We start from the raw sequence: 19,282 nt of genomic DNA on the forward strand, positions 1-19,282 counted from the left end.
CGGGAACCCTGCCTTTAGCATCTGCCTGGTCTCTTTCAGAGGAAAGAAAAATGAGAGGCAGGGGGACCTCACTGGGGAAGGAGCCGCTGCTGAGGACCGGGGCGTGGGGGCCCTTCTGGATTAACCTGTCTGAGGACACCCGGCCTGGGGTCACCAGCCAGCTCCTCTCTGCCCTCCTGTCCTTGGAAACTGCAGACAAGCCTGTCGTCACAGGCTGGTGCAAGGGATTGGCGGGGTGTGAGGGCACAGGAGCCCTGGAGCGCTCCTGGGGGGGAAGCTGGGCCTCTCTCTCCAGCTGTCTTCTCTCCTTTGCCGGGGGGGCAGAGGTTTTTGGCTCGGCAGTTGGAAGGAATCTCCAGGCTCAGAGCTGTGGAGACCCAGGGTGGCCCAGATTGAATCCGCGAGGCTGAGCAGAGGTGGGCGTGGGTGGACAGGAAGACACCCCTCTGGCACGCGAGGCCTCCTTCAGGAAGCCCTCAGGGATCCTTAGGTTGGTCTAGGTCCAAGCTCAGAAGGACAAGTCCATCCTCCTCCAGATTCTGGCCTCAGCTAGGGTACCCGAAGCCCTCCCACCTCAGTCCTTCCAGAGAGCTCAAGGCACACAGGGCCTGCCCTGCCTACCCTCCCACTGGGCAAGGACCGGGCCTCCCCTCCCTGGGTCACAAGAGACACAGAGACGCGCTCGCTGCCTGGCCGAGGCTGCACGCAGCACGTCTGTGGGCTTCGCTCGGTCCGCCCCTCACGCCTCCATTAGCCCCATTTTGTAGATGAGGAAACTGAGGGTCTGTCTCTGGCCTAGGTCAGGCCAACCACCAAGCTGGCCCCTCTGACTCCAGCGAGGGGGTAGGGGTGAACCCCGTTCTTCTGTGATACACAAATGAAACCTCACTCTCTTAAAAAAACAAAGAGCACTTTATTCCCTTGGAGGTTTCTGTACGACGATGATGCCACGTGGGGGTGGGGGGGGGGTTGGGGGGAGGGTCATCCTGGCTTCCTTGAGCCACGTGGGGGTGGGGGGGGAGTTGGGGGAGGGTCATCCTGGCTTCCTTGAGCACAGCCCGCCCCCGGGAGTAGGGCCAGTCAGCTCCAGTCACCATGGAGGACGCAGTCACCTCCAACTTGTGCGAAAGCACTCACTTCCCTGTCCGGTCTCACGGCCACGATGTGCCAGCTGTACCCAGGCTGCCGGAGCTCACACCACCGGCTGGCTTCTAGTGACGGCCCCGGTCATGTGGGTGCAGATGCCCTTTGGCCTGGAGGGGCCCAAACTGGTCAGACCTGTGTCCACTTACAGGCCCCGCTTGGACTCATGGGAACACAGAGCATTGAGACTGACTGCCTGGGAAAGACACCATTTCCCACAGGGCTCAGGGATCCCACAGGGTTCTCCCTGCCGACCCCTCTGCAAACCTTGGGGAACCCCGGCTGCTGGCAGTGGGCCTGAGCCGAAGACATCAGCTGAGTCATGTTCCCATTTTACAGATGGGCAGCCTGAGGCCCAGAGAGTGGAAAGACTCCCCCTTGCCATGTCTCTGTTTAACTGCAGAGATCTCCCCTTCCACTGACCTGTGCCTGCCCCCCCCAGCCCAGCTCCTAAGCTAATGTAGAACTTCCAGAAGGTTCCATGGCTTCTTAGTGGTCCCCAGATTACCTTCCAACGGGAGTGGAAGGAGTAGGGGTATTCCCAGCCTTGCAGCTTGGAGAAGCTGGGGTGTGCTGGCAGAGGGTTTGGTTCTGGGACCCCAGAAGGCCTCGAGCTGCCCCTCTGTCCCTAACGCAGACTGGACAGGTGGCCCAGAAGTGTCCCTGGAGCTCTGCCAGGTGGAGGAGTTCAGAATTAATGAATCACTGGCAAGCCCATTGGTGAGTCTTCAGAGACCCTCCCCCTGGGAGGTGTGGCCAGGATCCCAGGGAAGGGTTGGAGTGTTGGCTGGGCTTCTGGAAGAGTCCAGAAGCCAGTAACAGTGACAGGCTGGGTGCCCCACAGGCAGCATCTCTGAGCTTCCTGACGGTACAACAGGGGGAACAGGCTCCGCATTTTGCAGTGGAGAAAACCAAGAGGTCAAATACTGCGGCCAAGGCCCACACAGCCGAGGAGCGGATTCAACCCAGGTCTGACTGAGCCCACAGTCCATGGGGTCTCAGGTGTCTGGGGCAGGGCGATCGGCGCGGGAGCCACTTACAGTTCTGGAACAGTCTGGGCTGCATTTTGGAAAAGCCGCCCCGGGGAAGGTGGGGCGCGGGCATCACAGGCTGGAGGGCTGGGCCAGGGCGGCGGACCCAGCATCGCCCTCCAGCCGGGCCTCCTCGCCGCGGGCGTAGCTGAGCACCACGGTGACGGTGGCGAAGGTGGCGGCGTTGACTGGGAAGGCGCGCAGCAGCGTGGAGGCCAGCCCCCGCGTGAACACGCGCCAGCCCTCTTCGCGGTAGCTCTGCTGCACGCAGTCGACGATGCCTCGGTAGCGCGGCGCGCCCTGCAGCCCATCGGCCTGCAGCCGCGACTTAACCACGTCCACAGGGTAGGTGGAGAGCCAGGACGCGATGCCGGACGTGCCGCCCGCCAGCAGCAGCTTGGGCACCAGCAGGCGGTCGCCCGGCTCGCAGCCCAGCGCGCGCGTCAGCACGTCGTAGGTGAGGAAGTAGACGCCAAAGCTGGGCGTCTCGCGCAGCAGCGTGGACACCATGCCCCGGTTGACGCCGCGCAGGCCCTCCTGCCGGTAGATCTGCGCCAGGCAGTCCAGGGGCCCGCGGTAGGTGCGCGCTGGGCCCGCCTCCTGCAGTTGCAGCCGCGTCTTGGCCAGCTCCATGGGGCAGCAGATGACGCACTGGATGGCCCCGGCCGCCGCGCCCGCCAGGAACTGGTTCAGTGGCGAGTCCCGGCCCAGCGCCCGCAGGGTGTTGCCCTGCACGCCGAACACCAGCGCGTTGATGAAGGTCAACCCCAGGAGCGGCGACCCCAGGCCTCGGTACAGGCCCAGCACCTGCGGGGCGCACGGAGAGGCGTCAGGTGCGCTCCCGCTTGGAGTCTATAGAGCTGCCCAAGCCCACCTCCACCCAGGACCCTCCATGCAGGTGGCGGCTGCCTCGGCCCACCTCGGCTGCTCATGAGGACCAAGCAGAATTTGATCAGAACCCAGGTCCTCAATCTGAGAGGCCCGGGCACGCCCACCCTCCTGTTCCCAAAGTCTGGATGTGCCCCGGAGTTGCCCACCGCCTCCTCTCCCAGCTCTGTGGTCCAGGGACCACAGCATCGCAGAGGCGGGGTGCCCTGCTCCACCTCCTGTGGGCCAGTGAGAGAAAGTGAAAGTGAAAGTGGCTCAGGCGTGTCCCACTCTTTTCGACCCCATGGACTGTTCTGTCCACGGAATTCTCCAGGCCGGAATACTAGAGTGGGTAGCCTTTCCCTTCTCCAGAGGATCTTCCTGACTCAGGGATCAAACCCAGGTCTCCCGCATTGCAGGTGGATTCTTTACCAGCTGAGCCACCAGGGAAGCCCAAGAATACTGGAATGTGTAGCCTTTCCCTTCTCCAGTGGATCTTCCTGATCAAACTGGGGATCAAACTGGGGCTTCCAGCATTGCAGATGGATTCTTTACCAACTGAGCTGTCAGGGAAGCCTCTGTGGTCCAGGCCTGCACCACTGCAGAGGCAAGGCTGAGGCCGGCGTCCCACCCCACCCCCATGGCCCCCAGGCACTCACGCTCTCCTGCTTGATGATGGCCTGGAAGCAGTGCAAGGTCCCTCGGTACTGGGGCTTCTCCACACTCTGGACCTGAAGCCGCACCTGGAAGGAGGGCCCAGGGTAAGTACGGTGGCCGCGTGGAGTCAGAGTGCCCAGCTCTCTGGGGCCGGCACGCAGAAGCCCCGGGGAGACTCTCGCCAGGAGGCCTGAGGTTGGACCCATGAGGCAGGAAGCCAGGGAGCTTTCTGTGGCTTTTGGAATCCCAGGGAGGGAGGCTGGGTGTCTGTGCCATTTTTAGGGAGGGCTGTCCGTGGACAAACAGTCACAGAGACAGCCAGCTGCAGAGGGGTGGGGGTCCTCAAGACCCCTGTTCACTATCTCCACACAAGGCACTGACAGTGGGGCCTAAGGCATCTCCCAAGACCTCCCACCATCCCAGAAGCAAGTCCTGGCCGATGCCCAAGGGGTGTCCAGGCTTAACACCCCACCACGCACTCTCCGAGTCGGGGCTGGGAATGCCCACGGGGTGCTATCAGCGAGGAGCCTTGTCCTTGCGGGCCTTCCCCTTGGTTTCTGCCGGTGGCCCCTAGGGAGGGCAGTGGTCATGAGTTAGTAAAGCAGCGACTGGAGAGCTGCTGGCCGCCTCCTTGGGACCACGTCTGCAGCTCGGGGGCCCTCAGACCCCAACGGCCCAGAGCCTCGCTGTGAAAGCAGTCTTTGTCCACAGAGAGCTTATCTCAGTCCTTGATACTCATTCCCCAGGGTCAGAGCGGGAGCATCCTTTCTTCCTGTGTCTGGGGGAGGCGGGTGAGCTAGGTTCGGCCCCAGGCTCAGCTCTGACTCAGACATGACCCCACTACAGCCCTGGCCGTGGTGTGAGCGCCCCTCTGTGCGGGGCAGTGGAGAGGGGCTCCAACGTGATCACTGGCCAAGGTGGGGTTGGGGTCACTCCTGTTTCAAAGATGGGAAGGCTGAAGCTCAGAGAGATCCTGCAACTCGGTCAAGGTTGTCCTCTCCAGGGACATGAGTGGCTGTGTTGGTCGGGGCCAGGGTGGGGTTGAGGGTGCTGGCGAATGCACTTACAGAAAAAAAATGTGTTGTAAGCAAAAAAGAAATCTCACGTCTGCACACAGGGACCTCAACGCTGGCGACCACCGCTCTGAGAGGCCGCTGCCCACCCCAGCACCCCTCCTCACCCTGGCTGCCAGCTCGGAGGAGAAAGGCACAGCCACTCAAGAACACCGAGGGCATCTTAACACCATGAGCTCTGCCTTGGGTTGCTTCTGTGATGGGAGGTTTCCCACTTCCCCTTCGACGGCTGGTGGTCTCTGGAGGACTGGCTTTTCCTCCTGTGGCCCCTGACACTGGCACCAAGGAGGCCGTGTCAGCAGAGATGATGTGAAGCGGAGCTGGGCCCTGCCCTCCGTGGCTCAGACTTTCAGACACCCTGGTGACATCTTAGCAGGCTGGACTTGGTTTCATGCCCAGGCTTGGGCCAGCTCGGGTCCCACGAGAGGCTGTAGGGGATCTCCCCTTTGTGTCTGACCCCCAGGGGCTGGGATGGGCACCCGCCATCTGGGAGTGTGGGGTAAAATGTGGCCCGAGCCTTACAGAATCTAGAGTTGAGGTTTTTAACACTTGGGGGTAGCAGGATCTCATTGGAAGATTGACGGACCCACCCCTGGAAAAGTTGGTCATTTACACACCAACCCCAGGAGGCTCCCAGCTTCCCCCCCAGGGCTGGGAGACCCTGCACAAAGAACCCCTGATCGAGACGGGGCTACTTTTTCTCAGCCAGCCCCCAGGGCCCCCACCCCGGGACCTGTGCTTGGACCCAAGCTCATTTCATACCCTCCCTGCCCCTGCCAGTCTGGAAGGGCAGTCTGGTGGGTGGGGGTGGTGGGGCGGGGTCCAGGCCCAGGGCCTGGTTTGGACAGAGAAGAGAAGCGTTGGGTTCCCCTGGTCTGTACTTACTAGCGCTCTCCGGGATGAGGCTTACGCTCATCTACAACAAAGTTACATTTTGCTATGGACGGAGACAGCCCCTAGCTCAGAAAGTAAAGGCAGTTAAAGCAACACAAAATTTCAACATCACATCCAGGCCCGGGACCCCCGAGGCCAGCCCCCAGCCTCCCCGCCCCCGCCCACCCGGGGCCGGCTGCTCCCTGGTGAGAGAGGGCTCAGGCGCCCCTGGTGACTGCCACAGTGGCATCCACGGGACAGGAGACAACCTGCCCAGAGAAACACACGTGAAGGCGCTGTGCCCAAGGGCAGTGGCTGCGGTTCTGGGCGCCACAGAGGTGAACCACGTTTTGGACTCAAATTTCAGTTCCAAGGACCTGGGAGGACACACTGCCAAGGTGGCATTCATGAGATGTGCGGATGGCACTGCCGCGTGGCGTCCCCTCACGCACTTGGAAGCCCGGGTCCAAGTTCACGAGGTTTATAAACAGGGAAAACTGGACCGTGGATGAGAGTTAGGGAGCTGGCCGCCTAGAAGAGGGGAGGGCGGAGGTGTTAGGAGGGGAAGGGGGTTTCTGGTGAGGGGCGCCTTGTTTCTCCTCCCAGGCGTGTAGTTTAGCATTCTTGGGACTTCCCCAGTGGTCCGCTTCAGCGGTAGGACCACTTGCAGAGCTGGCAGGTAAATCCCATTTTTGCCAAAAACCAGGAATATATATGGGCCTGTGTGCATGTCTGTTTTCTGGTAGAAACCATTAACAAGGGTTGGGGGAAAGGCTACATAAAGGACTCGTTTTGTTTTTGTTTTGTTTATATGTGTTTGTCATGGTGAACATTCTTTTACACCCTACGTTACTTTTGTAATAGAAAGCGAACCAAAAAAAGTGTGTATGTATGTGTTTTAATTAGAACACATTAAAAAAAAAACCAGCGTTTTCCAGTTTTCTTTGACTGAGAATGCTCATTATTATTTTTTTTTAATATTTATTTATCTGGCTGTGCCAGGTCTTAGTTGTGGCACGTGGGTCTAGTTCCCCGACCAGGGATCAAACCCAGGCCCCTTGCGCTAGAAGCTTAGCCACCAGACCACCGGGGAAGTCCCAAGAATGCTTAACTTTTACAATGGACAACAGCCAGGAAAAAAAAAAAGCCATTGGCATTAAATTAAACCAACGTCCAATCAGAACAAGGTCACAGTGTCTGAGCGCGTGGCGGGGGGCGGTGGACAAGAAGGGTCACAAGCTTGGGTGACAGTGGGGACTTGCGAGGGGTGGGGTTTTTTCCCCCTTCGGAATAAAAGGCTTGGCTTTTTAAAGATAGGTTTGCGCAGAGGTGATGCTGGTTGGCCACAGTGGGAAAAACAAAAACAGTTACAAATGGATTTCCTCAAAGACCACCTCCAGGTGCCAGGTAAGGTGGGACAGGGCAGGAACCCAGCGGTGGACAGGTTCCTGAGCTCAGGCTACCCCTGGGGCGCTGGCCATGGCTCAGGAGCTCAGAGGGAGCTGGAGGCACCCGAACAAAGTGGTCCGCAGCCTGGAGGGACTGACCTGGGGTGGGACGGGCACCCCAAGAAGCCTCTGCAGAGCTGGGCAGAGGAAGTGAATCAGAGACACTTCTTGGCTAGATGCAGCTTTGAGAGGCACGCACAGCACAGGACCACAGTGCAGAAGCACAGCGTAATGTGGACCCTGCAGGGCCATCCTGGGCTGCTCTGGCCCTTGGGCAGGTGCCGTGGGGTGGTCAGCTGGGCAGAGGGGTGGCCAGCCCTGGAGGGACTCGGGGGCCGCTGCATGGCAAGAAAGCCAGGCCTTGCCTTCTGGGATGGAAGGAATCCCATGCCCTTTGGAACTAACAGTTCAATCCAGCACAAACTACACTGCTGAGTGCCGGGCCCAAAGGCTGTGGGAAATCTCGCCAGCCCCTCACTGTGCAGGAAGAACAGTTGGCCCGGAGGTAAAGTGACTGGCAGGTGGGCTGCCAGGGGGCCTGAAGCTAGCTGCGCAAGGCCCAGAGAGAGACCTCTTTTTGTTTGTTTTTGGAGTGGCTTGGGGGATCTTAGTTCCCGATCAGGGATGGGGCCCCAGCCCACAGCAGTGAAAACGCAGAGTCCTAACCACTGGGCCACCAGGGAGTTCCTGGCACAGACCTTTCCAAGGTCAGAGCACAGTGCTTGGGGCCTGTGCTGGAGGAAACGCAGCCCTACTTCACAGGACCTGTTATCAGCCCAGGGACACCTGGGTTCCTGAAAAAGGAGGAGACGGGGGTCTCTCAAACCTGCCTACACAAGGGTGACATCCTTGTCTTTGCTCCACCCTCGCCCCTGAAGAAGAGGAGCCAAGTTCAGGGTTCAGCGGGCTACAGGGTCTGGCCTAGGGCCCACTGCTTGCGGTTCACTGGGCTCCCAGGGAAGCCCACAAGGAAGGGGCCTGACTTGGCTAGTTTAAGGATAAAACCCCCAACAACAGAGGGCAGATCTTATTTGGGAGTTTCTAACTGGGAATCCGGAACTCCGGAACTCTTGGTTTCCATTGAGGCGTCGGGGAACCCGGGACCCGACACCGTGCGGAGGAATGGGCTCGCGGAGGGGGGAGCAGGGCGCCTCCCCAGAGCTGTACTCTGCAGCCCCCCGGGAAATGCCCAGGCAATGTGTCAGCCTCGAGGCCCACCACTCTGCGGGGATCGCAGTCACGGGAAAGGCTGATGTGTGATTTCTCTTCAATTCTCTCTGAATCCTTGCCTGCAGGAAGCAGTCTGGAGGTGTTCTGGGTGAGGACGGGGTGGATGCCCCCACGTCTGGGCAGTCCCTCCATCAAGCATCAGGATGGACCTCCAAGTTTAGCCCCAGCTGGGAGATGGAGGAACAGACCGGGAGGAAAGGCCGGGACGGCCCGCTGGACAGGCCGCTGCTCACCTGGGCATCAGGGAGAAGCCTGATTCTACCTTCTGACCTGTGGGAGGACCTTGAGGGGCTCCTGAGATGGTCACCAGAAAGGGGTATCCTGCCGCCCCAACCCTGCAAGCCTCCCTCCAATGTCTGCGCCTCCACCACGGCCTGAGGATAAAACGGCGATGAGACTCACCTTGACCGTGTCAAACGGGTGTCCCACCAGCACGCCTGCCACACCTGGGGGGAGAAAGGACAGCCTGTGACCCAGACGCCTCAGAAACCACCATGTGGGGCCTGGGTCCAGCAAGGATGTGCCTGCCACATCCCGGGAGCCCCTTGATCCTTTGGGTGGAGCGAGGGGAGGGTGGCCGTCCCAAGGTCAAGCCAGGATCTGTCAGACTCAAAGCTGGTGACTCTCTCTCCGCCCGGCTGCCCGTTGGAGGGGACAACAGAAGGTGCCCCTTGGCGCAGCAACGTGGAAGGACCTAGAGAGCGTCAACTGAGTGAAGTAAGTCAGACAGAGAAGGAGAAATACTGCATGACTTCCCCTATGTGTGGAATCCAAAAGGAAATGATACAAATAAACTTCCTTACAAACAGACTCACAGACTTAGAGAATGCTCTTAGGGTTGCCGGAGGGAAGGGTGAGGGGAAGGGATGGTTAGGGCGTTTGGGATGGACGTGTGCACACACTGCTGTATTGAAAATGGATGACCAACAAGGACCGCCTGTAGAGCACAGGGAACTCTGCTCAACGTTACGTGGCAGCCTGGATGGGAGGGGGTCTGGGGGAGAATGGGTACATGGATATGTATGGCTGAGTCCCTTCACTGTCCATGTGATACTCTCACAACACTGTTAATCAGCTATGCTCCAATATAAAATAAAAAGTTAAAAAAAGAGAGAGAAGGTGCCCCCTGAGAGGCTGTCAATGCCATTTCTCAGGTGTTCCCATCGTTCCAAATGCCTGGCGTGGTCAGGCGCTCCAGGGGTTCTGGATTTGGGGTCAGCCCCTTACCCAGCTTTCAGTCTTCGCTCTGTCATTTACCAGCTGGCTGAGCCCACATAGGACTCAGCGTCTGAGCCTTACTGTCCGCACTTGTACAGGATTGAGAGTTAAACTTCCCCAGGGCTGCCCCCGGTCCCAGAGTGCTGGCCCGGACATGAGGCATTGCGGCTGCTGGCTGACCGCTCCCCGGCCCTGCACGGGAGCCACGCTGTGCCCGTGGTGGCAGCCTGTGACCCTGTTCGCTTGGTTATGTATCAGTCTAGACCTGTAAAGATTCACCCTCCCAAAAAAGGACAAGCCCCACTGCCCCTGCCACCCCGAATGGCTCACGAGCACCTGTCAGCGTCCTGTGTGCTGTGTGGGCTACAACATCCCTGTGAAATAGGCAGTCTTGTTAGGCACTTCACGGAAGGACAGTGAGGCTCAGAGAGGTCAGGAAACTGCCCGACTGACTCGCATGCTGTCCTCCCTGGAACTGCACGCGTGTGCGTCTTACAGCACTGCTTTTATTGCTAAGTTGTTGTTCAGTCGCCCAGACGTATCCGACTCTTTGTGACCCCATGGACTGCAGCACGCCAGGCTTCCCTGTCCCTCACCATCTCCCGAAGTTTGCCCAAGTTCATGTCCATTGCACTGGTGATTTATTACTGTATTTATTGCTATATTTCAATGTATAATAGAGCAATTAAACAGGCTAATATTCATTGGGTCACAGTCACGTTTCTACCTGCTGGTTACCATTCTTAGCTTTGTATGTGTACCAACCCTCCCTCTTATGTAAATAAAGGACCATTAGCCCATTTTACAGATGAGGAAACTGAGGCACAGAAAAGTGATGTATGTCCACACCACACAGTAAGTAGTGGAGCCGAGATCTGGACCGAAACCTTCTGAGCCTGGAGCCCTCCTTAACCACTCATCTCTCCTGCTCCCCATCAGAGCTGGTTACCAGCGTTAGTGGATGTCCACAAGTAAATAGGAGTTTTTATGCTTCTTCACATATTGTATTTTTAATCCTTATATAATGTCCTCTTCACCTTGTTTAATGCTTCAGACCTTAAAAGTGAAAGTCGCTCAGTCATGTCCGACTTTTTATGACCCCGCGGACTATACAGTCCATGGAATTTTCCAGGCCAGAATACTAGAGTGGGTAGCCTTTCCCTTCTTCAGGGGATCTTCCCAACCCAGGAACTGAACCAGTGTCTCCTGCATTGCAGGCAGATTCTTTACCAACTGAGCTATCAGGGAACCCACGTGTAGAAACAGGGTTAAGAACTATCACCGCCCCGCCATGGGGTGAGAGTAGGAGGCCTTCTCTCACCCTACGTCCCCACCTTACCCCCAAGCACGTTCCCACCCTGCCCATCTTCCACTGACCTTCACCTTCAAAACCCACGAGACCCAGGGCTATTCCATCTTGGGGTCTCTACTCGCATCCCTGGAGCCTCTCTTGATTACGACCCTCAGATGTAACACATCTGAACTCCCCCTCATCTGCAAAACCTGCTTCTTTAATGCCATCAGGAAAGACAGTCCTGAGCTCTCGGGAGGACTGAGCCCAGGCCATTAACTCTGGCCACAGCCACGAATCTTCTGGTTTCCAGCACCACAGATGAGACATCCGCCGGCAGCGTGTCTGTTCACCTTTGTCAATAATTTATTTATTCTGTCAGAGAGCCACTGAGATTTTTATCTGTAGATTTTGGGAATATCACCAGGAGATACCAAGGTTGTGTCTTTTTTTCTTTAAAGAACTCTGGCTGGTACGCCCTCAGCCCTTTCACGCAGCAGACTTCTGATCAGAGAAAATTTCCACTATTATTTATTCATCCTACTCATCACCTCCAGACCTCTTCCTCCTTCTGGAACCCCTGACATTCACAGGTGGGTGAAAACATACCCCAGCCTGTCTTTTCCCTCAGCTCTTCCACCTTTGGGTTTCTGGTCTTCAAGACACACTTTGTTTTGATCGTTTGAGACCCACCCCCGTTTTCATTTCATGTTTTGAATTTTCTGAATTTGAAATTCTAGTTCTTGGGGGAGTGGAAGTCGGTACTGAGACCCTTCTAACCCAGTCCCCTGCAAGGCCTCAGGGCTGCTGTCAATCAAGGCCCCACCCGGCCTCCCAGAGGGGGAGGTTGGACACGTGGTTCACACGCAGCCAATCAGAAGGGATCTACCCTCTTCCTCCCGGGACACTGAATGAAGAGCCACTCAAACCCAAGGAAACCAGACAACCTCTGGGGCCCAGGCTCGGGGTGCCACCCGGACATGGTTCCTGGACGGCCCCTCTGCTCTGAAAGCTGAGCCTGGGACAGTCAGGTCACTGTCCCTAGCGCCTTGAGCCTGGGGGAAGGGACGAGCCTGGCTGCCCCCTTGCACTTTTCAGGGCCTAGGTTTCTCCTGGGTCAAGTAACACCAGGAGAGAGGGTCCCTTCTACCCTCGCCCATCTCCGTTCACACCACGGGGGAAGCACAGGCACCTCTAGCCCCAGGCGTTCACCTGGGCCCAGGTAGGACCACAGGTGTGGCGGCCGTGGAGTACCTTCTGCTCGCCAACCCAGGACGCGGCCAGGATCTCTCCCGGCTGGGCGTGGTGAGGATGGGCAGGGGCCCTGGTGAGCAAGAGCCCAGGGTGACTTGACTGTGTGTGTCTGGAGGGCTGGGTCTGACTTTACCAAGAGTGTTCCCGCCCCAAACCCCACGGCTCCCAGCACACCTGTGTGAATACAGAAGGAATCCTGCTTCTCTGGGGGAAGAACCCACACTCCTCAAGAAGCTGCAAAGGGGCCTTGGCCCTGGGACTGAGCGCCCACTGGGGGAGGGGTAGAGAAGGGTCTGCCCACCCCCCACCCCGGAGGAGCCCACGGCCTGGTGGCAGGACACAAGGGGAGGTCCCTGGAGGTGGCGGGGGTGGGGGGTGGGGGCCGCGGGGCGGCGGGAACAGCAGAGAGGGGAATGGACAGGGGGAAACGGACAGCTTGGTCCATCGAGGTCGGCCCCTCCTGTCTCCTCTGGCACTGGGCTTGGAAGAAACCTGACGGAAAGCCCTGGGGCCTGGAGGCCTGATTGGGTAAGCGTCTGGGTCACTTCCCAGCACACTCCCTTCTGCATCAGCCTCACAGGAAGCTAGCACCACACAGGTTTATGTGCCTAAGGCTGCTCTCCACACTCCTCTTCCTGCTGAGTCCCTGACAGCTAAACCTGGCTCCCAGTGAATACCTGTTGAATAAATTAACTCTACAAGAAAAAACAGAGACACTAAAGGCCAAAGAGGGAAGTGCCAGTGCCGGATGCCCACGGACAGGCCACAGCCAGCCCAGACAGAACGCGGACTCAAGGTCCGCGGGGGTGGGGTGGGGGGACACACAGGGCCTCAGCGCTGTGGGGCAGCCCGGCCTCAGGGAAGGTGCCCCACATCGGGGACATGCACGCGTGAGCCCAAGACGTAGATCCTGCGAAGATTCAAGCCTACTCTGCCCGTTCCCAGGGGCTTCCCTGGTGGCTCAGCTGGTAAACAATCCTCCTGCAACGTGGGAGACCTGGGTTCGATCCCTGGGTTGGGAAGATCCCCTGGAGAAGGGAATGGCTACCCACTCCAGTGTTCTGGTCTGGAGAATCCCATGGACTGTATAGGCCATGGGGTTGCCAATAGTCGGACGCAACGGAGCGACTTTCACTTTCACGGCTCCCCGCTCCCCGCCCCCCCCCTCGCCCCCAGTCTGTTCCCCAGAAGAGCCGCGCATGGAGGGGGCGGGACGCCAAGGCGTGACTAGGCGCCAGGGATCAGGCCCACGCCTTTTAAGCCATCTCACTAGGGGGTCGTCCGGTGGCCCCCGGCCCCAGCCCACCCACACGGATGCGGGAAACGGGGTGGAGCCAGTTTCAAACTTCTTGTGCCCAGGGAGGGGACCCTGCTCCGAGTCGGCGCAGGCTGGGGGACGGCATGAGGGAGATGGGCTCGGAGCCTCGCCGTCCGCTGGCCTCGGCGAGGAGGGTGGTGGGGCATCCTTCTGGCGGTCCCCTGGCAGCCACGGTAATGTCCCCGAGCCCCAGATCGCTCGTCCGAACGAGCTGCGAAAGACTTAAAAGACAGTTGCCTTGGTGGACAGCGCCCTAGGGGCCCTTCGGGCCTGATGTCAATTCACGCCCACAAGAATCCCGTGAAACAGGAGCACAGCTAACCCATCTTACACAGGAGGAAATCTCAGCCACAGGGCAAGCCGCGGGACCAAGAGGTCGCAGGTGAGCTGGCCTCCCAGGCCGGACACCTCCTCCCTGGGCACCGGGCGTCCCCGGCCCCCGCGCGCGCCCGGGCAGGACCCGCCCTCTTCCTTACCCCCAGCGCATCCAGCCAGAAAGTCGAGCGCCATTGCCGGGTCCCCGGTGAAGCCGCCTTCCTCCGGGTCCTCCTTCGCTGGCCCCTCGCCGGGCTGGTCGCCGTCGGGGGCCCTCCGTGCTTTGCTGGGCTGGCACTCGGCCTGGCCGCTGCCTTCTGGCACGGAGCCCCGCGCAGGCTGGGGTCTGGCGGCAGCGGCGGCGGCGGCTCAGCGCGCGACTCCTTGCCGGGCGCTTGTCCCTCGCTGGCCGGCTCGCCGGCCTTTCCGATCTTCCGTGCGCCGCCCGTGGTCCCTCACCTCGGGCCGCGCGTCCCGCCCCTCCGGCCGGCCGGCCGGGGTTCGGGCGTGGGGCAGAGCTCAGCCAATGGGCGGGCGAGGCGCGGACAACGCCCCGGGCCCCGCGCGCCGCCGCGGCGCTTCATTGGCCGGGCTGACCTAGGGTGCGGGCGAGGCGGGGCCACGTAGCCGGCCGGCGGGCGGGGGAGGCGCGGAGGCGCTGCAGACAAAGAATGCGCTTCGTGCGCCCGCCCGCGCCGCCCCGGGCGGAGAGGAAGGCGGTCGTGCGCCGCCGCGGCGGGACGGTGGGGCTGGTGCTTGCGGGGAGTCCCGGGCCGGCGCAGCCTGGGAACTTCCTGGCGTGCGTGACGCGGATCAGCGGGGCGGGAGGTGGCGTGCCCTCGCTCTGGACCGGAAGCCTGGGATCCTTGGGGCCTTGGTTCAGATCCCAACTCCACCGCCCAAGCTCAGGGTCCTTGCTTGCATAATGGGGACGCGCCGCGGTTAACGGAGGTGGAGCGCCGGGACCCTCCAAGGCCTGCAGGCTGGAACACTAATTGTAACACTCCTCGAGCGGCGGAACGCCCCTTCGGGGGAGTCTTCACCCCCACGCCTCCTGTCTGTGCGCCCTCCGGCCGGTGGGCCTGGGGCTCCCGGCCTCCTGGCCCACGGCGCTCGGGGCGAAGGGCGTGGCCAGGACCTCGGGGTGCAAACTTGGGGAGCCGTGGAAAGCTGTGCGAAGGGGAGGTTCCTGGACTCGTCCTGGAGCCGCGGGGCGAGAGAGGCCAGATCGGGCGCGGTGTGGTCACGAAACCGCGGCTCTGGAAGGCCTCGGGGCCTGGACCGCCTGGCGGAGGGGAGGGTATGTGAGAAGGCCAAGTGGGAGGGCGCTGGGCTCCGGTCTACGCAGGTAGCTGGGCGGCGGGAGGTGGGGGTGGATTAAGAAAGAGCAGAATCCGACTCTGCTCCGCGTCCGCTTTCCCCCATCCCTGGGATTGGCCGCGGCCAAGGACCCCTCCCTGGGGAGCGTCCGGGTCAGAGACTCCCACTTGCCCTTCTCCAGCACCTCGTGAAGTCCGGACTGTACGGTTTGGACTCGGTTTGGCCGGGCGCTTTCTCCCTCACCGTGAGTCAGATGACAACTTCAGGCCTTCGCCCAACTTCCTTCATGCTCTTGCGATCAGGACACACAGTCCGGTGTTTCCGGGTTGCAGATCACACAGTTCTTTTATTTGCATGTTACTATTTCTGAAATCGACAACGAGGTTACCATGGATATATACCTCACAGACGGGTTTTAAAGATTATATATACTTGCTACTAGGGGATACCTGTCCGGTGCATTAATTATTGTGGTGATCAGGGGCCACTCTAAATCCAATGGTTCCGCATGGTTTCCTTTTATTCTTAGAATCTAAAGAGAACATCCATTGATCTGAGACCCAAACCCAGGTCTGCTGACTCCTAGTCCAGTGCTTGTGATGGCTGGTGGGCCCTGAACTAGGGGTCTGGAGGCCTGGGTTTGAATATCACCAGCCTCTGACAAGACTCATGAGCCAGGAAAGGGTGTGGGCCCTAGGAGAAGCCCAGACCCAAAACCCAGGTGGGAGTTGGCCGGAGGCCTCGAAGTCACAGTGATTAAACTGGACAACCTACATCCAGGTGACTCACCTCTAGGAACAGGGGTCCCTGGGTTGCTGAGGCCTCAAGGGGGAAAGCACAGATGCCTGCAGCCTCCGTATCTGTTTTTGGAGGTTTGAGAAGGAGAGTCAAGAACCTTAACAGGGCAGTAAGTCAGAAAATTCTTATGGACCGATTAATAAGGAGACAAAGAGAACACAAGTGCCTTAAGTTAATGTTGTGCTTGGGGCAGCTTGCATGAGCCCTGACTCCTGTCCTTGGGCCAGCCCAGCAGCCTGGTACACAATGAGCACTCAGTATTTAGAAAGCTCCTTGGGGAAAGCTGCATTTGGGCAGACCCTGCAGGCATCCGGGCGGGGGATCCGCAAAGGTAGCAGTGGGATGGATCCTGGATCCTGCACTTCAGGCAGGCGGTGAGCTGTGCACCCTGCAGGGAGGACTTGGAGAGGGGCTGGACTGGGGGAGCCAGTGTTCAGGCTGAGGCTTGTTGGCTTTGGGGACAGAGGTCCAGCAAGTGGTGAGCAGTAGAAGGGTGGGCTCTGGGGCAGGTGTGCCCACGGTGGGTGCTGGGGGTCAACCTCCAACCGGGAGCACCCCAGGGCAGGTGCTGGTGCATCCCAGAATCTGCTGGAAACAGCGTTTGGGGAAGCAGTGAGGAAGCGGCGAAGGCAGGCACTGGTAGGGGCTGGGGTCACGGGGGTGTGTGTACTGCTGGCTTACTAAACCACTGAAAGCCGTCCCTCCCTAAAGAATCGTTCAAAGACTTCTTGGTTCCAGTGGTTAGGGATCCACCTTGAGACCCAGGGGACACAGGTTCGATCCCTGATGGGGGAACTAAGATCCCACATGCTGCAGGGCAAGCAAGTTGGCACGCTGCAATTAGCCCATGTGCCTCAAAGAAAGATCCCGAGAGTCGCAACTAGGACCTGACGCCACCAAGTAACATTTTTTTTTAAAAAAAAGAATCATGCATTAAAAAAAAAGTGATTCCTGCTGCCTGAGAATCATTCACTTGGGTGGTGCTCTGCACCTGGAGTGGGCACAGAGAAGACCCACCTCCCTGGCCTCCAGGGCCTCCCACGCAGCTGGCAGGGAGACCCGAAAGAAGTGAAGATGCCTTAGCCAAGGAAATGAGCTTGTAGGCAATGGGCCTGCGTCATTACATCAGCTGCTGGGGTCCATATCTGTTCTGCTTCATTTCCTGAGATTACAACAGTCTGCTTTTTCAAACTTCTCAGGTTCCACAGGGCCCCGGGTCCCTCCCACCCTTCCTGGGGAGGCTGCCTTGCAGGGGGACTCAGACCCCAGCCTTTAAGAAGTGGGAGGGGCCCAAGGCCAGAGCAGTAGGGAACAGCAGGGAGGGGAAACATGCCACGGGGCAGCAGGGGACAGGCCGGGTCACTGGGAGTGTGTGACAAAGATTTTGTTTTGCAGGGCGTTTGTAATTCCTGACACAAGACAGATTGGGTGTGGGAAAATTAATAACAGCAGTCTCTCACCCTGGAATCTGTTGAATTCAGTGGTGGGAGGCTATTTGGCCCCCGGGGTTGGGTGGGGAGCAAGGCTGGAGCTTGAGATGTCTCAGGGCCTGTGGGGTAGGGGGTGGTCTGTAGACCTTGTGGGGGGTTGGGCTCAGCTGGAGGGTGTGCAGGGTGGGCCTGGGAGCCAGGGCAGGTGTAGTTTTAGGATGGGAGCCACTGGAACAGGTTCCAAAGCTCCTGGGCACAGACGGTGGGGAGGGTGGGGCTGTTAACTGCCTCCCACACCCCCCACTTGGAATAAAACCCAGGCTCAGAGCCCGAGAGGTACCTGGCCGAACCCTTACAACTGCAAGCTCATTCTGCCCCAGGGCCTTTGAATTGGCTGTGTCCCCAAGCCGGGGTGGGGGCGGGGTGCGCTCCTCCTCCCAGCCTGGTATAGTCCTCTCCAGGGCTCAAGCCCCTGCTCAACTCTCAGCTCCTCAAAAGGGGCTTGGCTGCGGAGCCCCCCACCCCACCCCATGCCCTGTTCTGCCCCAGCTCCTAGAATGACTTTGCATGTTCCTCTAAATGTTTAACATCTCTCTTCCTCTCGAATGTTTGCTCCACCAGGGCGGGGACCTTATCATCTTTAAGTAACACTAAACTTGGCCTGGCACACAGCAGGGGGTGAGCATGCACCCTTGGGTGAGGGGACCTGGGCTCTGGACTGTCCTGCCCTGTGGCCACGGGTCCCCCCAGACCTCTGGAATTGGAGTCTCCCAGGACAAGCTAAAAGTGCAGATTTCAAGGCCCCACCTCGGCCTCAGGGAGCAGGTGGGGGTAAAACCTGCGTTGAAACCGGCCTCTTCAGGGATGGAGACCTTCTCCCAGGACAGGTTCAGGGATCTCTGGCTCAGTTTTGCTTTCCAGTCTCCACTTGCACCCCTCCTGGCTGCGTGGAAGACCCTGCAAGGAACACGGTGGGGTGGGGTGGGGGTGGCTTTGTGCCAGGGGGTCCACCTGGACCCAGCACTGGGTGCTGATGAGCTGGCTCCGCCCCACGAGTCTTTCTCCCTGCCGATAAACGTCTTCCATCTGGATGTCCCTCCGGCCTCAGGTCTGGTCCACTCTGGGAGTAACTCAGCCTCCCTGGTGAGTGAGTCGGCTCTGTGCCTCAAAGGGGAGAGGGCCTGAGACCACCTGGGGACAGCCAGTCCCTGTCCTGGTGGCCCCTCCCGAGTCTGAGATGCTCAGTGCTCTCCTATTGGGTGGATTTTACAGAGTTCATGTCTCAGTTGAGTTTCGTCAGCCCCAAAGGGGCCACCACGCCGTGTGGGTTTCTGGCACCTTCGTTCAGTGGGATACAGTCACCGTGGTCCCCGGGGCGGAGTCCCCAGGGCGGGTGTGGCCTCCACTCGCTTGGCACCCACTTGGCCGTGGAGGGGGTGGACCGAGAGGCCGAAGCGAGGGAGGCTCTGGCCAGATGGAGATATGACCAGAAACTCAAGAAGGAGCGTGATATAAATAGATGCGGCAAGTGCTTCTGGTGTAAAAATAGAGTTAACGGGATCAGCCTGGGGGTGCCCCAGACCCAGAAAGCCACAGAGGTGGACCCCAGCTGGGGTTGGCTCGACTGGTCAGGGCAGAGGGGCTCGGCCAAGCGTGGACATGGGGTGTGCTTGCTGCCCACGGGCCTCGTGGAGTCATGCTCCTGGGTCAGCGCAGGGTGGGGTGGCGGCCAGGCCTAGGGCAGTGCCCTCTGGGGGCACCCGCTGTCATGGTGGGGGGATGGCTGGACCAGCAGATGGTCCGGGGCTGTCGGGCAGCATGAACGGGCACCCAGGGCAGTGGCCAGAGGAGGGCAGTGTGCCCCTGTTCAGGGCTGGGGTTGGGGCGCCAGGGTGAGGCCGTGTGGGTGCAGTTGGCAGCGGGGCAGGAGTGGGCGGGGCGCTGCCCCGGGCAGGGAATGTGTGTTGGGATGGCAGGCGGGTGCCCTGGGGAGCAATGGAGGGGACAGAGAAAGGG

The 19,282-nt window shown here is 59.6% G+C and overlaps 1 protein-coding gene across 3 annotated transcripts; it reads right to left on the bottom strand.

Annotated features, from left to right (window-relative positions):
• Positions 1-893: 893 nt before the first annotated feature.
• On the bottom strand, positions 894-14,222 carry SLC25A29 (solute carrier family 25 member 29). Of its 3 annotated transcripts, none has more exons than XM_027520794.1 (4): positions 13,880-14,222; positions 8,725-8,768; positions 3,701-3,784; positions 894-2,981 (listed from the first exon to the last, which is right to left on the bottom strand). In XM_027520794.1, exons 1-4 carry the CDS (start codon positions 13,911-13,913, stop codon positions 2,247-2,249), a joined length of 897 nt encoding a protein of 298 aa, XP_027376595.1. In that variant the 5' UTR covers positions 13,914-14,222; the 3' UTR covers positions 894-2,246. The 3 variants fall into 3 exon arrangements, with proteins under 3 accessions (XP_027376595.1, XP_027376593.1, XP_027376594.1); XM_027520792.1 differs by having other exon boundaries at positions 3,701-5,727; XM_027520793.1 differs by lacking the exon at positions 13,880-14,222 and having other exon boundaries at positions 3,701-5,731.
• Between the last annotated feature and the right edge of the window lie 5,060 nt (positions 14,223-19,282).

This window comes from Bos indicus x Bos taurus, chromosome 21 (genome assembly GCF_003369695.1).
Source record: "Bos indicus x Bos taurus breed Angus x Brahman F1 hybrid chromosome 21, Bos_hybrid_MaternalHap_v2.0, whole genome shotgun sequence".
NCBI classification, from domain to species: domain Eukaryota; kingdom Metazoa; phylum Chordata; class Mammalia; order Artiodactyla; family Bovidae; genus Bos; species Bos indicus x Bos taurus.

Bases quoted from the DNA above. Each gene is read 5' to 3' on its own strand.
- SLC25A29 (XM_027520792.1), bottom strand. From the start codon at position 3,904: ATGGGTCCAACCTCAGGCCTCCTGGCGAGAGTCTCCCCGGGGCTTCTG. The intron at 2,982-3,700 runs GTGAGTGCCTGG...TGCGCCCCGCAG, and splicing joins CCATCATCAAGCAGGAGAGC to GTGCTGGGCCTGTACCGAGG.